At 40.8% G+C, this 17,129-nt stretch overlaps 1 protein-coding gene across 3 annotated transcripts; it reads right to left on the bottom strand.

Annotated features, from left to right (window-relative positions):
* Positions 1-1,494: 1,494 nt before the first annotated feature.
* On the bottom strand, positions 1,495-16,797 carry lrsam1 (leucine rich repeat and sterile alpha motif containing 1). 3 transcript variants are annotated; one of them, XM_044012521.1, is made up of 26 exons: positions 16,574-16,797; positions 14,853-15,070; positions 14,194-14,250; positions 13,777-13,821; positions 13,259-13,336; positions 13,003-13,071; positions 12,830-12,914; positions 12,611-12,732; positions 12,177-12,267; positions 11,077-11,195; positions 10,242-10,271; positions 9,703-9,825; positions 8,663-8,802; positions 8,547-8,591; positions 7,544-7,614; positions 6,841-6,940; positions 6,048-6,135; positions 5,842-5,916; positions 5,472-5,552; positions 5,093-5,188; positions 4,043-4,141; positions 3,387-3,518; positions 3,101-3,167; positions 2,434-2,639; positions 2,117-2,252; positions 1,495-2,086 (listed from the first exon to the last, which is right to left on the bottom strand). In XM_044012521.1, exons 2-25 carry the CDS (start codon positions 14,922-14,924, stop codon positions 2,130-2,132), a joined length of 2,214 nt encoding a protein of 737 aa, XP_043868456.1. In that variant the 5' UTR covers positions 14,925-15,070; positions 16,574-16,797; the 3' UTR covers positions 1,495-2,086; positions 2,117-2,129. The 3 variants fall into 3 exon arrangements, with proteins under 3 accessions (XP_043868456.1, XP_043868455.1, XP_043868457.1); XM_044012520.1 differs by having other exon boundaries at positions 1,495-2,252; XM_044012522.1 differs by having other exon boundaries at positions 1,495-2,252; positions 11,086-11,195.
* Positions 16,798-17,129: the final 332 nt, after the last annotated feature.

The raw sequence follows: 17,129 nt of genomic DNA, 5'->3' as shown, positions 1-17,129 counted from the left end.
CTAAGAAACTTCATTATTTAACTTCTTTTTATGCCTGTTACAGATCAACAGGATCAGCAATTACTAAGCTCTGTTAATACTGGCCACTGGAAGTAGCTGGTTAGTGATTGTTAATGCATTTTTCAATTCACAAATCCTGTTATATTATCCTGTCTGTTTAATGTGTCTTTTAAATAACATCACATTTCTTTCAGTACATATTTCCTGCCATAGCCTCTGTATCGCTGGTGGATCCAGTAGCAAGTTCATCAGAGGAGGTTAGTCATCAACTGAAGATATAAATTATCATTGAAAATCAAGGAGTCTAGGTCTTCGTACTGTATTTAATGTTTTCTGTTTGAGATTACTTTACATTACATGTCATTTAGCAGACACTTTTATTCAAAGTGACTTACAATAAGTAGATTAAAGTACAATTAAAGTACAAGTGTGTACCTAACCCAAAGTAAAATATATATATAGGTACATATATACATATATATCACACAGGTTATACTACATATATATATATATACATACGTGTGAACTAGAATCAAAACAAACCCAAAAATACACACTTAGTTTTGCTTAGTCCAAATTCACAACTCACCACTAGATGGTAGTAAAACGATATATAGGAGATACAGATGGGGTGGAGAGAAGACCTTTGACCTGCCAAGTCTCAACACAACTGGATAAAAAGTGTTGCTCTGTTCTTCCTGATACTTGATAATATACTCCATAAATTCATATTATTTTGTTGTTTACTTGTTACTCCCATTTTTGTATGTAAGGAAATAATAAGTATGTGAGTTTAATTTGTTTCTTACTTCCACCCTGGTTTAGATAAGCAGGTAATCCAGATTCTGATGGTGAGAAATGACATGTACTCATTTTCAGACCAAATAATTCAATGAGGTAAACTCTGCAGCTGGTCAAAGTTTGAGTTGTTCAGCCTTAGACAGCTCACCTTTTCTTATCATTTGTGATTTGTAATTATTATCATTATCATTATTATAATTATAATAATGACATGGATTTATAAAGCGCCTTTCACAAAACCCAAGGTCGCTGTACAACTGAGAACGAGAAGAAAACAAAGAGTCAGGTGGCAAAAGCCTGCTGGAACAAGTGTCGCTTCATCAGAGATTTAAATGACTCCAGAGTTGGTGTCTGGGGTAAAGTTAATTGCTTAACTGTGAATAAACAAGTGTTTTCTTTCTTGAATGAAGTGGTTCCCCAGTGATAACTAAAATAAGAGCAACCATACACATCATAGCAGGTCTCACTACTGTCCTGTAGACCACTTTTGCTGCTGTCCTTCTGTGCTGTGATGTGAAATCACTGATTTTCTCTGACTGTCTCTTTGGTGTGGGAGAGTGAGTGGTTTACAAGTCTGTCTCACAGTGAGATAAAGACGTGAATGTTCATATTCTTGAGGTATCACAGATTTTGGCATGTGAAGGTTTCATTAGGTGACACTGATGAACAAATCAAACCACAGTTTACATGTAAGACATTAACAGCTGTGTTTCTAAACACAAAACTGTTTATTTCAGCCGTGTACATACATTAAATATTTGTGTTACAATGATTACAATATAACATTGAGATAGTAAATGTTAGTATGACCAAGCAGCTTTAGATCAGGTGCTTTGGCAGGTTGATTAATTTAACGTGAGAAAAACAAAGAGAAATAAGACCTGGATATGAAGGAAGAAAAGCCTCAGCGACAATGACAACAACAACGACCACTAGCACTAGTGTGTGTGTGTGTGTGTGTGTGGTTAGGTTTATGTGGGACACATGTTACATTGGCTCACACAAAAGAGACAAGAAGGATAACTTCTCAAAAAAGGCACTCTTCAGATTATAATGAAAAAATAGAACAGAATTAGAAGAGGCTTCGCAGCTACGGACTTATTAAAAATTTCTATTTAAACTTATATAAATATACAGCATAAAGCAGTTTATATAAGAAAGTATCTCTGCTCTTCAAAATCCAGCTCAAAGCTTTTTTTCCTCTTTTCTCAAACACATAATTCGGTTAGATCACAGCATCTTAATGAACATGCATAAACAAGTGTGTCACTGTAGCAGCCGCCGCCGCCGCCGCCGCAGCAGCAGCAGCAGCAGCAGCACAGCTGCTTCTAGCTATAGTAGACACGCACACGCTGGGAAATACTGGAGCGACACAAGGGGCAGTTCTGCAGGGCGTTGTTGCACACCTGACAGCAGCAGACATGACCACAGGGCAGGAAGATGACCTGAGACTGGAGAGAGGACAGTATCAGTCAGCTCACACGTCATTACTTATATATATATTATAATATTATATTATAATACTTGTATATATATATATATATATTATAATAAAGACACTCACACTCTCCGTGTAGTTTGTACAATAAATAATAGAAGATTCGATGTTTTTATAGTTTTGAATTTTCTTACCTCGGTCTCCATGCAGACCACACACTCTGAGCTGCCCGGTCCCTCCACAGGACTGGGGGCAGCAGGAGTGACAGGAGTGCCTGGGGTGAGTGGAGGACTGGGGAACTGGGCAGTTGAAGTACTGGGAAAAGAGGGAGGAGAGGATGGAGGTGGAGCTGATGGTAAAACTTCTTCCTCTCTGTCCTGCAGAGCAGCCTTACAAGCTCCTGGAAGACACAATCACACACAGTGAAATACAATAATACTCTCACTGTCCTCCAAATGAGATGAAGAATCTTAGCATTAATACTAATACTGCAATTAATTAAGTTCAGACGCGTTCAGAGGCAATTAAAGAAATACCACATTGTGTTTGGTGTTACAGACATTAGTCGCGACATTAGGCACACATTTGCTCTTGTAATGATTTATATTTGTTATATTTGGGTCACAGTTTCTATCTTTGCTCTCCCAGATACAGAGAAAACATCCATTAGTGACAGTCGACTCGATATTGCTACAGTGGACTAGTGATACACAACATGTCAAGAGCTGTTGCTGTCCTGTAACTCACTGTGGTCACTGACTCTTGCTTTGTTTTTCCATATTACCAGTGTGTTACCACATGAACACGATGATTGTGTTGTGTTTATTATTTAGTGTGTGTGTGTGTGTGTGTTTATTGTACCTTTAGGTTGGAAATCCTGTGCCCAGTTCAGAAGAGCTTTCTGGATTCCTACTTCACAGATGCCAAGCTGGAAACAGATAAATGAACATGATGATCATTCACTCAGTGTTTTTTAAACCTGACACCAGAGGGCACAAAGCCAACATCAGAGATTAGGGTGGGATACTTCCATTATCACAAGGAGATGAAACAGAAAAGATGAAATCTTTAGTCTGTAATTTGTTTCCACAGCATGTCTTTATCTCTGTTTTGGAATCCTGATTCATAAATTCAGTTGCACACAAACCTTCTTGAGGTCAGAGGAGCTCATGTGGCGAAGAGCCTCGGCTGTTACGCGATGATGAGCCAGGATGGGCAGATAATGCTGAGCAGACAGTTTGCACAGCAGGTTGATCAGCTCCTTCTCCACACCGGCTTCCTGCAACAACACGGCTGTTACAGGACAAAGTGCTGCGGGATTTGAGCAAACTAGCTCATGGTGACAGATATTGCATTTGCGGTATAATTTTTGCTGCTGTATAATATGATATGGTAATAATAAAATAAAAATCCAACAACTGTTGAACCTTTCTGTCATTGAAAATGATTGACAAGTACAATAGAGCTGCAACTAACGATCATTTTCACAATCGATTAACCTGTCGATTATTTTCTCGATTAATTGTTTGGTCCATAAAACGTCAGGAAACCTAAAAAAATGTTGATCGTTGTTTGTCAAACCTGGAAACGATGATGTTCTCAAATGTCAAAATAATTCACTTTTAATGATTTCTTTGTTATCAGAGCAAAGAAATCATGAAAAATCAATATAGTTGTCAATTAATTTAGTAATAATTGCTGAATTGTTTCAGCTCTAAAGTATAAACACTGGGTCAGATGAGCTGCGTCACAGTTACCCACTTCATTTAAATGACACAGTGTGCTCTCTGCTCTATACTCCACCTGCATGCGCAGAGACACGGGCTTTGCATCCAGCAGCCTCTGATACTGGATCATCCAGTAATTCTGTTGGTTGGACTCGCACTTCTTCTCCAACTCGGCCTGTAAAACACAAACAACTGTTACCGGTGTCATGTGACGAGGATGACGGGGACAGTCATTAACGTGCAGTTCAGATGTGGGTGCATGCGAACATGAACGCGTGTGTTAATGCAACTCATGATGTGATGAAGGAAAGCACGAGCTGAAACAGTGACGCTGACAAACACACAAATCAAAAGACAACCTCCAAAGTGCTCAACCTCCATCTTCAACGCAGCCTAAAGACAGTCATTAATTATTGAAACCCTTTTGAAAATGGAATGTTTGCTCCTCTTCTTCATGAAAATCAACAGCTTTTTCTCCACCATGTTTGTAGGTCATGCATGTGGCTCAAAGGATCGTCCTGCGCTTGAATTACAGTCCTCGGGCCAAGGTTTACACACACGGATCAAAACATCACAAGTGGTTGAGCCTTTTTACCGTCATGCTTTTGTCATACTTCAGAGACATCAGATTTCCATCTGAAGACGTTTGAGGTGAAAAGATACTGAATGTTGATGATTCTCTGTCAAACACTTCACTGCTCAGCTGCACACACTTTTACTCTTCATCAAACATCACAGGTGTGTCCCTCCTTTAAGACATGTAAACACAGATGTACAGGTGCAGCCACAGCGCTACCGAGAGGCACCTGATCAAACTCAAATTCTGTTTTCCATTACAATGCCTTGACATAATAACATGTTCCTTTGGAGAGACGTCCAGAACTCTAGAACACGGCACACCCTGTTACCATACAACATAAGTGGGACACGGAGGGGCCTGATTCACAGAGGTCGTGGACCTTGCTTCTCCTTTAGGTTTCGTCCTGTTCTTCCTCTCCATCGTCTCCACGTGGAGAACGTTGCTTCTCTGTAAATATCACTGCCAGACTGGCCCGGCCTGAGGTCACCCCTCATAAGGTCTGACTTTAGACATGTAGTCCACAGTGCGGACCACGGTTTTCCTCACCAGAATCTGCTGCAGCTCCTCCTCTCTCTGGTCCCTCTGCTTCAGCAGCTGCTGCAACAAATCACTCAGAGCTGTGCGTTGCTCCACCAGAACCTCCTGCACACCCATACACACACACACCATCCAACACACTTTCATTAGTACAAGCCAACACGAGCCTGCCTCTCAAGTGACTCAAATCATAATTATAATCATCACTCTGTTTAACGTGCAATGTATGCATTAAGCTTTTCATTCTGATTGTTATCTTTAATAACAGCATGCATCATGGGATACTGTTGCTATGGAGCAATGACATGGAAAAATCAAATACTGTAATATAGTAATAATAAATCCAGGTAAATGTAGGAAGAGTGAGAGAGAACGCCGTGACACCCACCTGCAGGTTCTCAGCATCCAGATTACGTTTTTTAATCTCCAGTTTCGTCAACTGCTTTAACTCGCCCTCAATGATCTTAATCTGCGGCGTTTGAGGAGCAAACATGAAGATGAGAAGAGACAGGAAGATTACAGCAGGTTTTATGTGTCTAATGAGGATGCTGTTTATTAGGACTGAGGGTAAAACTGAATGACATGTGCACACGCTACAGAAGAAAGAAATGCTAAATAATGTCAATAATGGTCTGTATTTAAATCGTTTAAGACTTTTTCTATGATGTTGACAGAAAACACATTCTGATGCCAGCTGTAAAGGGACTGGAGCCTCCCTGACCCCGCCCGTTTCCACCCACCCACACACACACACACACCTGGTTGCGGATGTAGCCGTGTACAGCATCTTTCTGCAGCTGCAAAGCCTCAAACGCGGCTTTCTGCATCTCCTCCTATAAAATAATCAGAGGTCATCAGAGGTCATGACAGGTCACGGAGCCTGGCAGCTGAAACTCGGTCTGCGTCACACCTTCTGAACATTTCTTTAACAATGATGACCTCAAACTTCACAACTGTCACTTACCTCCTGCAATATTTGGGCAATGGCTTTAGATTTGTCCAAAGCTTGGAGGGACAGCATTTTGTCAAACTTCTTGTCCAAAGTCTCCATGCTGTTCACAAACAGGGGAGGAGGAATCAACACACCAGCGTTACAACATAGTCCTCATATCAGTAGCAATGGCAGTACTGTCATTATTGATATTGGTATAATCTTCTTCTTTGTGTAAATGACACTGTAGTACTATGAACACGTCATAACTGATTCAGAACGGTCTGGTCTCAAACCTATAACTGCATGCACCTGATCCTGGTCTCGCTTTCCCATCTCTACCTCACCTCCCTCTTTCACTTTCTCCTCTTATTGTTTTGCACCCGCTCATGCAGACGATTTCTGAAGCTCGTGGAAAACTCTTGTGATTATTCTTTTGACTACTGTGTCAGAAATCTTCCAAAGAGCACCTGCTTGTGGCTGGTCTATAGTATATACACATACTATATGTATATATATACATATACATATATATACATATACATATATATATATATATATATATATATATATATATATATATATATATATATATATATATGTAGTATATACATATATGTGTGTATATATATATACATATCCATATATATGTAGTTTATCTATAGAAATGCGTTGCTTCCTAAATACTGACACACTTGCAGCTGGTTTACAAATTCACTGTGTCATTTCACTTGATCACACACAACTTCATTTATATTAATAACTTGCTCTGTATATATGAAGCTCATTCTGTGTGTGTGTGTGTGTGTGTGTGTGTGAGATTAACCTCCTGCAAGCCTCAGACACCAGGCTCTGTCTGCGACTGTCACTGGCTTCCTGGAGGAGGTTCATAGCACAGCTGTACGACAGCATGGCCTGCATGGCCCCTTCACACACACACACATGGGAGAGAGGTGGATTAAAAACAGTAAGTGAAGGAAGAAGAATGGTGAGTTATTACAGTAAAGTATATTAGAGCTGAAACAATTAATTTAGTAATCAATTACTAAATTAATCGAAAACTATTTTGATAATCGATTAATCGGTTTGAAGCTTTTTTTCCATGATTAAAACAAGATTTCCGATTGTTTAAGCTTCTTAAACGTGAATATTTTCTTCATTTCTTTGCTCTGAATAACAAACAAATCATTGAAAGTCAATTATTTTGGTTTGTGGACAAAACAAGACATTTGAGAACATCATCATTTCCAGGTTTTGATGAACAAATAAGATTTTTTAAGGTTTTCTGATATTTTATGGACCAACCGATTAATCGAGAAAATAATCGACAGATTAATTGATTACTAAAATAATCATTAGTTGCAGCTCTAAAGTATATACATATATGTGCAGTGAGACAGAGAAGAACAAATCAATGCTGAAAGCAGAGTTTGGTCATTACTGGATTTTGAACATAAAACGTATCAAATGCTGCAAAACAAGGGTGTAAGAAGATATTGTTCCATCGTCATGTTGCTCATACTACTCACCTGCCACCTCCCTCTCCCTCAGTGAATTAGCTTCTTCCTGTGTGATGGCAGTCAGATGCTCCATAGAGATCCTGTGATGTGACAGAGTCCATGGCATCTTTATTGTTTTCTGACTTTTACAGCAAAAGGACGTGCTGACGTCCACAGTGGACACTCACTCTCACTGGGAAAGTGAGGACACTTCTGACACTAACGTCCACAGTGGACACTCACTCTCACTGGGAAAGTGAGGACACTTCTGACACTAACGTCCACAGTGGACACTCACTTTTACTAGGAAAGTGAGGACACTTCTGACACTAACGTCCACAGTGGACACTAGTGTCAGAAGGACACTTCTCACTTGGGACAAGTGAGGAAAGTGAGGACACTTCTGACACTAACGTCCACAGTGGACACTCACTCTCACTGGGAAAGTGAGGACACTTCTGACACTAACGTCCACAGTGGACACTCACTTTTACTAGGAAAGTGAGGACACTTCTGACACTAACGTCCACAGTGGACACTAGTGTCAGAAGGACACTTCTGACACTAACGTCCACAGTGGACACTCACTCTCACTGGGAAAGTGAGGACACTTCTGACACTAACGTCCACAGTGGACACTCACTCTCACTGGGAAAGTGAGGACACTTCTGACACTAACGTCCACAGTGGACACTCACTCTCACTCATTTCAGAAAGAGTATTTTAAGAGTATGGTGGCGACTGCAGTAAGACAGCCTTTTCCGAGTGGAAAGTGAAGTTTGTAAAGCGCTAACGCTAACAATACTTCTTCTTCTAATGTACTAGAAGCCAACGTCAGCTCAGTTCAGTTACAGCATCTTTGTTATTCATGCCCTGGAAAACACTGTGTGTCTCTAATATGGAAAATGCTCTATAAACAGACTCAGTCTGATAAGTGGACAATAATTGCCTCTGTGCATGAACCGAAGCACTCCATACTGTATCTCTGCTATTATAGATCAGGCAGTTATGGCTCAGGGATCTGTCCACTCACCGTTCCTCCTCCATGGCTTGAAGAAACTCTGTGCTCTTTTTCTGCCTGAAAAAAGATGCATCCATGAATGCACACACCTTCCATTTATAACCACACACAGCTGTGTAATACCCTACCGGTGGTTATCCATCAGCATGTTGCTGATGCGGCTGCTGATGTTGTCTTCAGCCTGTCGGACCTTCTCCAGCAGTAGAAGCCTGTCGGCCTCCTGAGCCCTCTGCTGCTGGCTGACTCCGTGCTCGAGGCGCTTGTTCTCCTACAATTGACAGATTACAAATGCTTACATTAAACTGTCTCTGTGCATGGTTACACACAGTGTAACCATGCCAATGGACATACCAATGGAAACTAGCGTTCCACAATAAAACAAAAAAATAATGACTATTATAAAAAATAATGCCGTTTAGTTGGCGTTTACCAACTAAATTATAACAATTTCATGTTCTCGAGACACTTTTTCTTATAAAAGAGGAGGAACTCTGCATTTGCTTTTCAGGTTATTTAAATACGAGTTTTAAATTATTTATCCTCCAAAACCTTTGTAGTCAAGCTGCAGCTTCTAGCAGCTGGAAAATCAAAACACTGGCTATGTGGCTACAGTCAATTATGTGCTGTCACTGCAGTGATGCACAATTATCCAGTGATGCCCACTAATGGCTAAAACCTCTCCCATAGCTCTTACTGACATTATAGTTTTTGTTTTAGAAGAAAGCAAAAACTAAACTGCAGCTTTGCATCAGTGAAAAAAGGAAAAGCAAATAGCATATTTGCAAAGGAACGATCATGTGTGTCTCAAAGAATTAGAAAAGATGTATGTAAAAAAACAAAAAAACAATACAAAAACAAACACTGTGTTTGTAGTTAGATTTTAAACTAATAATGTTAGACTTTAACCTAATAATGTTAGATTTTAACCTAATAATGTTAGATTTTAACCTAATAATGTTAGATTTTAAACTAATGTTAGATTTTAACCTAATAATATTCGATTTTAAATAAAGTTTAAATGTTTTTTTTTGCTCTATGACGTTTTCCTTGTCCTTGCAGCCACGGCGAGGCTTCTTTTTCACGGTAAAACCCAAAAGCAACAGGCACATTTTCAACATGACTACAGTTGGTCTCATAAACAGCCAATCCTGCATGAGCATCTGTTTACCTGTCGAACTGAGTTTAGAATGTTCTCCTTGCGGGACACGTTCATGAGCACAAGCTGGGTGTGTTCATTTTGCCTTTCTACCAAGTGTCGTTCAAAAGCCAGTTTCTCTTGCTGCTTCTGTACCTGAAGGATGAAGAAGAGTGAGAGTCAGAAGAGAGTGGCTGATGCAAGTCCTGCTCAAGTCCAACCATATAATATGTTCACTCCATCTCTCCTGGCTGGACGTAACAATGTTCTTAGCTTGCATAGACCCAGGAGCTGCTGGATTACTGCGGCTTTGTTTGGTTAGTTTGTGTCATTTAGTGAAATCCGAAGACAGGATTTCAAACACTGATGTCACCAAATAACACCAAATAATTTCAATTACTGATGGAGACAACAGCGGATCAACAACTCCTGTGTGAGGAAAACTCGCCGATTTTCTCTCTGGACTTTGGTGTGAGTACTGAGCGGTTTACAAAGTGACATCAACTTTATTTTGCAGAATATTAGGAGTGAAATCACATCGTGAAAGCATTGGCCGACTGCAGACTACATACCTTTCTCTTCTCGTAGTCACTGAATTTATTCTGCAATAGTGAGGACAGAACAACAGAAACAGAAACACGCAAGATTCAGCATCACAAGACATCATGAAACAAATATTACTGGTGTAAATATCATCCAGCCTTGGTTAGGGTAGCTAGGTGTTGTGTTCGAGTACCCTGTATGTAGATATGCTGCACTGTTTACATTGTTCACAAGACAAGCACAATCATATTCACGGCCTGCTGACACAAAGGTTTCTGAAAACGAGTTCAAGGATATATTGTATTCAATGTGTATGTTGTGATTATGCGTTGAGAAGTTCCACCTGAACACAGTAACAAGTAACAAGCTTAGTAGAGATAGAATGTAGTGCACAGCATCCAGCTGAAGTTGACTCTCTGGAGTCACAGGGAGACGTAAAACCCGGTTTAATATTGGGCTGGGATTTCTGAGCTGGAGCTCAAATATTACTCGGAGCTAGCCCTTCTCCTCCTGCACTCAAAAATAACTTGGTGCACACATTACGTAACAAGTCTGCTTTCATTGGTGACCACCAAGAAAAGGCCCGATAGCTTTCTAGCACTGACTGTTGTTACTGGTGCCCAAGTATTGCATATTAGACCTTTAAACTGTGTCCATTTAAGCATCTCTACAGTTGTAATGAGCCTTACACACATGATGTACAGGGTCTGGTGTGCAAGGGAACAGAACTCCGGTGTCAGTCCACATGAGACTATACACCACGGTGGGTCCTGTTAGTGGTGCACTCTTGTTTTGGTCAAAAGAGGAAGCACAGACATGTATGCACATGCAGAAACGTAAAGCAGCTCTCTGCTAACGTGTCACCTGTTGTACCTGCCAAGCCTCCTCTGCACCATCCCACTGGTCACAGTTCTGATGTCCACAGTCACTCTCCAGCACTGGCAGCAGATACTGGGACGGAGGACAGTATTCTTCTCCCAGCTCTGTAAAACACATCAACCAAGGAATTCACCAGAAGTTTTTCATATGCACCGATATTTTGTTTGGTGAAAAGGCTCCGGATGTTAAAGTGATTTTTGAAATGTGCCTGTCTGCATTTGTACAGCACTCTTCTAGTCTTGATGACCATTCAAACTACAGTGCTTCTATGTCACTGTCTTTCATACGTATTCACCTGCTGCCAGCACAGCCGCCAGGAGCAACATCGAGTTAAGTGTTTTGCCCAAGGACACATCGGCATGTGTGTGTGTGTACTGATTTATATTGCTATTGGACAGCATTTCATTCATTCATTCATTGTCTACTTTATCATCCACATGAGTGTCTAGAACTGAATGTTTGTTAAGTTTGTGCCACCAAACAACATTAATCACAAAATAACACATTTGACTTATACTTATATTACTGATGGAGGCAGCAGTGGATAAAGACTTTCTAACATGCAACAGGGCTGCACAATGTATCACGATAGGTCACATCTCTCTGATCAGTCAGCTCAGAGACAGCCCATCCTCCCATTCACACGCTGTCAAAGATGAGCGATCAACAAGAGGGACAGAGCGTGAAACGGCACGAAACGGAAACAATCTACATCTTTGCTGTTTTCATAAAGAGGGCCGTGAACCTGCTATAGCTCAAAGGAGTGCATCAGCAACAGGAATTCTCAAGAGCAGGGATTATCCTAAGTGCATGTTCATATCCACTTAGGATAATTCCTTATTTCCACTGAAAATGATTAATGTTTTTTGTATATTGCTAAAGCCAAATGTAATTGTATAAATAAATATTAAGTCAACAGTTCAACATGCAGTATAGTGAATTCAGAATATTCCCAATCGTATTTACTTATAATAATTTTATTATTACGTTTTAGGTTGGCAGAATCCTGATACATGAGTCCCAAAGGCCTTGGGTCAGGTGTCCACAGGTGTCTGTGGTGTTTGTATGCTTGTATAAATGCTCACCTGTGCAGAGGAAGCGTTGGATGCTCTCTGTGCCCTCTGCACACACAGATGCAGGGGGGTAGGTCATCTCAGCAGCATCAAGTGTTAAGCTCTGTCACAACAGACACACAAAAGGACCATGTCAACACTTGACCTACAGCTCACTCACAGATAAACAGCTCATGCAAGTCATTATATCACACAACGACAGTAAAGGTACGACATGAATAATGTTCATCCTTTTTGAAGTAAAAGCAAATGTTTTGCAGCAAAAGTAAAGAAATACACAGTAGGGTTGGCCGATTGGACCAAATATATCCGGAATCGGTGACTGGGTTTGGGTTAGGGTTTTTCCATATCGCCCAACCCTCATACCAGCAAAACTACCAACTACAAGCTCCTTGTCACAGGTCAATTCTCAAGAGCTTTCTGAATAAGTATCCAGGGACACAAACCTCGAGGGTACGGATACAGGCCAGTGATTTGGGGAGCTGGACAATGTTGTTGTCACTCAGGTCCAGGGTGCGCAAGCTCTTCAAAGAGCCGACTGATGACGGCAGGTCGCTGAGATGGTTACCTATTACATACACAATGAATTTAGATTAGAAATGAGATCACCACTGTCATTTTCCTTGTGAGAGGACAGAGAGGTGTCCAGGCACTTGGCAGCATACCCTTCAAATTCAGTGTCTGCAGAAGCTGCAGATCCCCAATTGAATCCGGAAGGGTCTTTAAACGGTTCTTCTCCACATTCAGAATCTGACAGGATGTAAAATAGACACAAGCCCATGATGAGTAACATTGTAATTGTCACTCTGTGTCATGAGTCAAGTTCAGAAGGGTTCACCTGTAGTGATCTCAGCTTTCCGATGTCCTCTGGGAGTGCCACGATCTTATTCTCATGTAGATCCAAAACCTTTGGAGACACACAAGCCACACAGATGCTCTGCATGAATGTTGCATATTGCTCCTTTACATTCTTATGCATCATGAGCAACAAATTGCTCAAAGGCCAACTATGAAATATGAGGACTTTGCTACAACAAACAACATAGTCTGAAACATGCATGTAATGTACTTCCAATCAACACAGTTTGTTTTACCTTTAAAGTGGTGAGAGTACTGACATCACATCCTTTGGGCAGCAGTGACCTTAGCTCGTTGCTATGGAGGATAAATACCTGTGAGGGAGCAAGAGAGGACATTTCTATCTGCCCACTGTTCCAACAGGGATATTTAACAATGCACACAGGTAATTAGTGATCAGTATAGACAGATTTCGCAGGTGAATATGCACGTTAGAATGTTAGACACATTTGTCCCTTGTCACAGGGGCTCTGATCAACCCTCCATCTGACCTCCAAATTCCGTTGTGCAATTTCGGTTGTATAATGACAAATAAAGATGATTTCCTTTCCTTTTCCTTAATTATGTAGCTCTTTCATCATCAGAGGAAAGCCAATGTGAGATTATGTTATGACCAGTGATTTGCAGGCCACTTGTAAAATCACCCACCTAGTCGATTTTGAGTCGAAATTTCAGGGCTTCAGTCGACCAAGAATTTCTTTGGTTGATTACAGGCCTATAAGTAAGAATCTGTTAATTTGCAGTGCATCCTTACCTTCTTCTGAAGCACCTTGCAAATGGAAAAGGCACATGAGGGAACCTGCAGGAGAGAAGACCTAAAATGTCATTCTCTGTTGTACTGATCCATGGGCGTCACTTTGTTCTTAAAAGTGCTGGGGACAATAACCATCAGCTTGAGTGTGGTTTGAAAAGTGCTGGGTACAAGTATTCATCCGTTTGATGTTTCATTACAATGTACACTGCAGAGGGCACGCACACGAAACCCCCTGGCACAATGAAAGTGAGGGCCGGCGCTGATGCAAGTGTTTCAAATTGTAATCACCCTCCTCTAAAACACATCAAAGGCTTAAAAGTGTGAGAGGACAACACTATTAATATTACAAGTGCAAGCAGGACATTTTATAGTCATTAGTAAGACTTGTCTCACTAGTGTTCACAGTTCCATACTCACCTCTGACAGCTCACAGTCTGAGATGTCCAGAATGTCATCAGCACCTGCCTCCTTAGACTGAACAACAGGGAAATACAGTTAGGGTGTGTTTAAAATACATATCCTCTTTTTTTTGACATGTAATTGTCTCGTTAAAAAGATTCACTTCAAGCATTCAGAGATTCTAGCTCTGCTAAGTGGAAAGGGAATTCTGCTATTTTTGTAAGCTGAAGCATTGACACATGTGTCACCTGTGAGTCAGTATGACAATTAAAAAAAATTAACCAGCCATTGACCATTCAATGGCCTGATTCATATAATGTCTTTCTAGACCTGATGACTACTCAAAGCACTTTCCAGTATAGTTTTGCATGCACACACATTCAGACAGAGCAGATAAATGCAGAACTTTTTCACTTTTACATGGAAGCAATTTGGGTTGAAATGTCTTTCTTTATGTTTGTACCAGAGAAATAAAAATGTCAATTCTCTTAAATCTGTTCACGTGAATGGTTCTTCCATGAACACAACATTTAATAATAGAAAAAAAAGCTTCCCCATACAGTTTTCAGGAATTAAAAAAAGAACCCTTATCATGTCAGGCCTGAGCAGTATGATTATGTGAGGAAAGGACTAAAGGTTATCTGGTGAACACTCACACTTAACTGCATTCCTCTTACCCGGCACAGCTGATATTCCAGTCTCTTCTGAGAGTCATCGCTGGGCTTCTTCTTCCTGAAGAACAGAGGCATTCTGGGAGTTGTTCTGCAGTCTCTCTCTCTCTGCTGCGTTTCCCTCCTCCTCCTCCTCCTCTTCCTCCTTCTCCTCCTCCTGCACTACACTATCAGAGTGGCTCCCAACCACAGGCAGACAGATTGGAAAACGATGAGGGTGCTCCCTGCAGTGAGAAAAGTGTCTGGTGAAAATGTCATTTGATCAATTCAGAATAGGATCGGGTGAAAATTTAGACAAATCTGGTTGAGTGCTGCAACAACCTTTTTAGATCAAATTTGATCCAGAATAAAGGTTTGCTTAATAAAAGTACACAAATCACTCCTTTTCTGATCTTCTTTCACCTGGTCATAATACGAGGCCCTCAACCAAAAACTTACTGACCTAACGTTCCTGAATCTAGGCTGAGCATCAAGGGGCCCAAGCTTATTCTATCCAGGCCCTCACTCTGTCACAACCTGTCTGAGAATATGAGACTGACAAGTCAAGATTTTATTGACTGTTTTATTCATTTTATATCATTCTTGTCTTAACTGACAATGTGTAAGAATTAGTGGCGGTCACATACCTTCACATACCAGGAAGGATGTAAACACTTTCACACTTTCTCCTCCACTCTCACAGTGTGTTTACATTCATGTTAAATGTCTGATTTTAGTCAGTCTAAGACAATAATTCAGTTTTCTTGTCATGTAAACATGTTAGTCAGACTAAAATCTTACTAGTCTTAGTCAGACTAGCATACCTGGATAATGCGATTCATAGTCTGATTACTGATAAGCTTAGTCGGACTGGAGTCAGACTTGGTGTCCCCGATCTGATTAAAGCGCATGGCTGTTTCGGCCGCTGTAGAAACATAGCGTTGCCATACAGCTCTATAAATACTAAATGGTCTGTATTTTTATAGATGACCACTCAGAGCTACAGTTCTGCCATTCACCCATTCACTCACACTTTCATACAGCGCATCTATGTGCAGCACATTTTCTATCACTCATCTTTCATACCCACTCACAGCCGTCAGGAGCAACGTGGGGTTAAGTGTCTTGCCCAAGGACACATCGGCATGCAGACTCGCGGAGCCAGGAATTGAACCCACAATCCAAGTTGAAAGACGATTCGCTCTACCACTGAGCAACTGTAAAGCATTTTCATGGGTATCATGTTAAGTAATAATATTACACACTGAACCTTTAATGTCCAACCGTCTTTTATAACTTCAAAGACATAATAGCCTCTCTAGTCTGGAGCCTGTTATAATTATAGATCATGGGATCAAAGTGGCAACATTGTATCATGACACCTGATGAAGTGATGGACAGTCAGTGAGTCAGTGAGTGAGTCAGTGGGTGAGTGGGTGAGTGAGTGAAGTGTTCACAGTACCGTGGGTGGGGCTGTGGGCGGGAGGATTGCCGTACATTACGTAGTAGCTAGCGTAACAATTCCCAGTGTAATAAACAAACGCCGCATTAACTCCTTAAAACAACGACGCCATGCGGAAGTCTATGTTCCAGTGACAACATTAGCTTACAGCTACGCTCGTAGCTCAGTGTTCTGTGTCATGTTAGCTTTCCAACAACTGCCAGCTTCTGTCAAACACGAGCTAACGGCGGTATAAAGTGGACACAGCGCAAGTTTTTAACGTGACATAAGGTGAAGTCATGCTCACAGGCCCAGTGTCCTCGTTCTCCAGCTTCAGCCGCTGATGCTCCAGGCTCACGGCGAATGTCAGCTGTGTCGGGGTCGGGGTACAAATCCTCGCTTTGTTCTGGGTCACTTTCACAACTCAGCTAAGATAAACACGAGCCATGAACAGCATCCCGTCAAAAACGTCCGCACCATTGATGGATTACAAGAACTGGATAGAGCTCCGCCCCCTACGCCGTGCTGCTAATGTTTTTGTTTTTTTTCTTTCACCGAGGCCTTTCTTCTTTTTGATGTTTTATTACAGTTGACGGTTTGGCGCATTACTGCCACCATCTGGTATGGAGTGTGAAGCAAATATGTGAATCTAAATGTACTATTACTGCAATAAATACACCATTTGCTATACTACAATTTAATTTACAATTATGATTTTAAATTAAATTAAATTAAAATTAAATTAAATTAAAACAATTTTAATTTAATTTACTACTTTAATATAACTTATTAGGGTTACACGGTGGTGTAGTGGAATTTTCCAGGGTGTACCCCGCCTATCGCCCGATGTAGCTGAGATTGGC

Source organism: Solea senegalensis, linkage group LG21, assembly GCF_019176455.1.
Source record: "Solea senegalensis isolate Sse05_10M linkage group LG21, IFAPA_SoseM_1, whole genome shotgun sequence".
NCBI lineage: Eukaryota > Metazoa > Chordata > Actinopteri > Pleuronectiformes > Soleidae > Solea > Solea senegalensis.
Note: the sequence above shows the minus strand (reverse complement) of the source record. Positions and strands in the feature narration are given on the sequence as shown.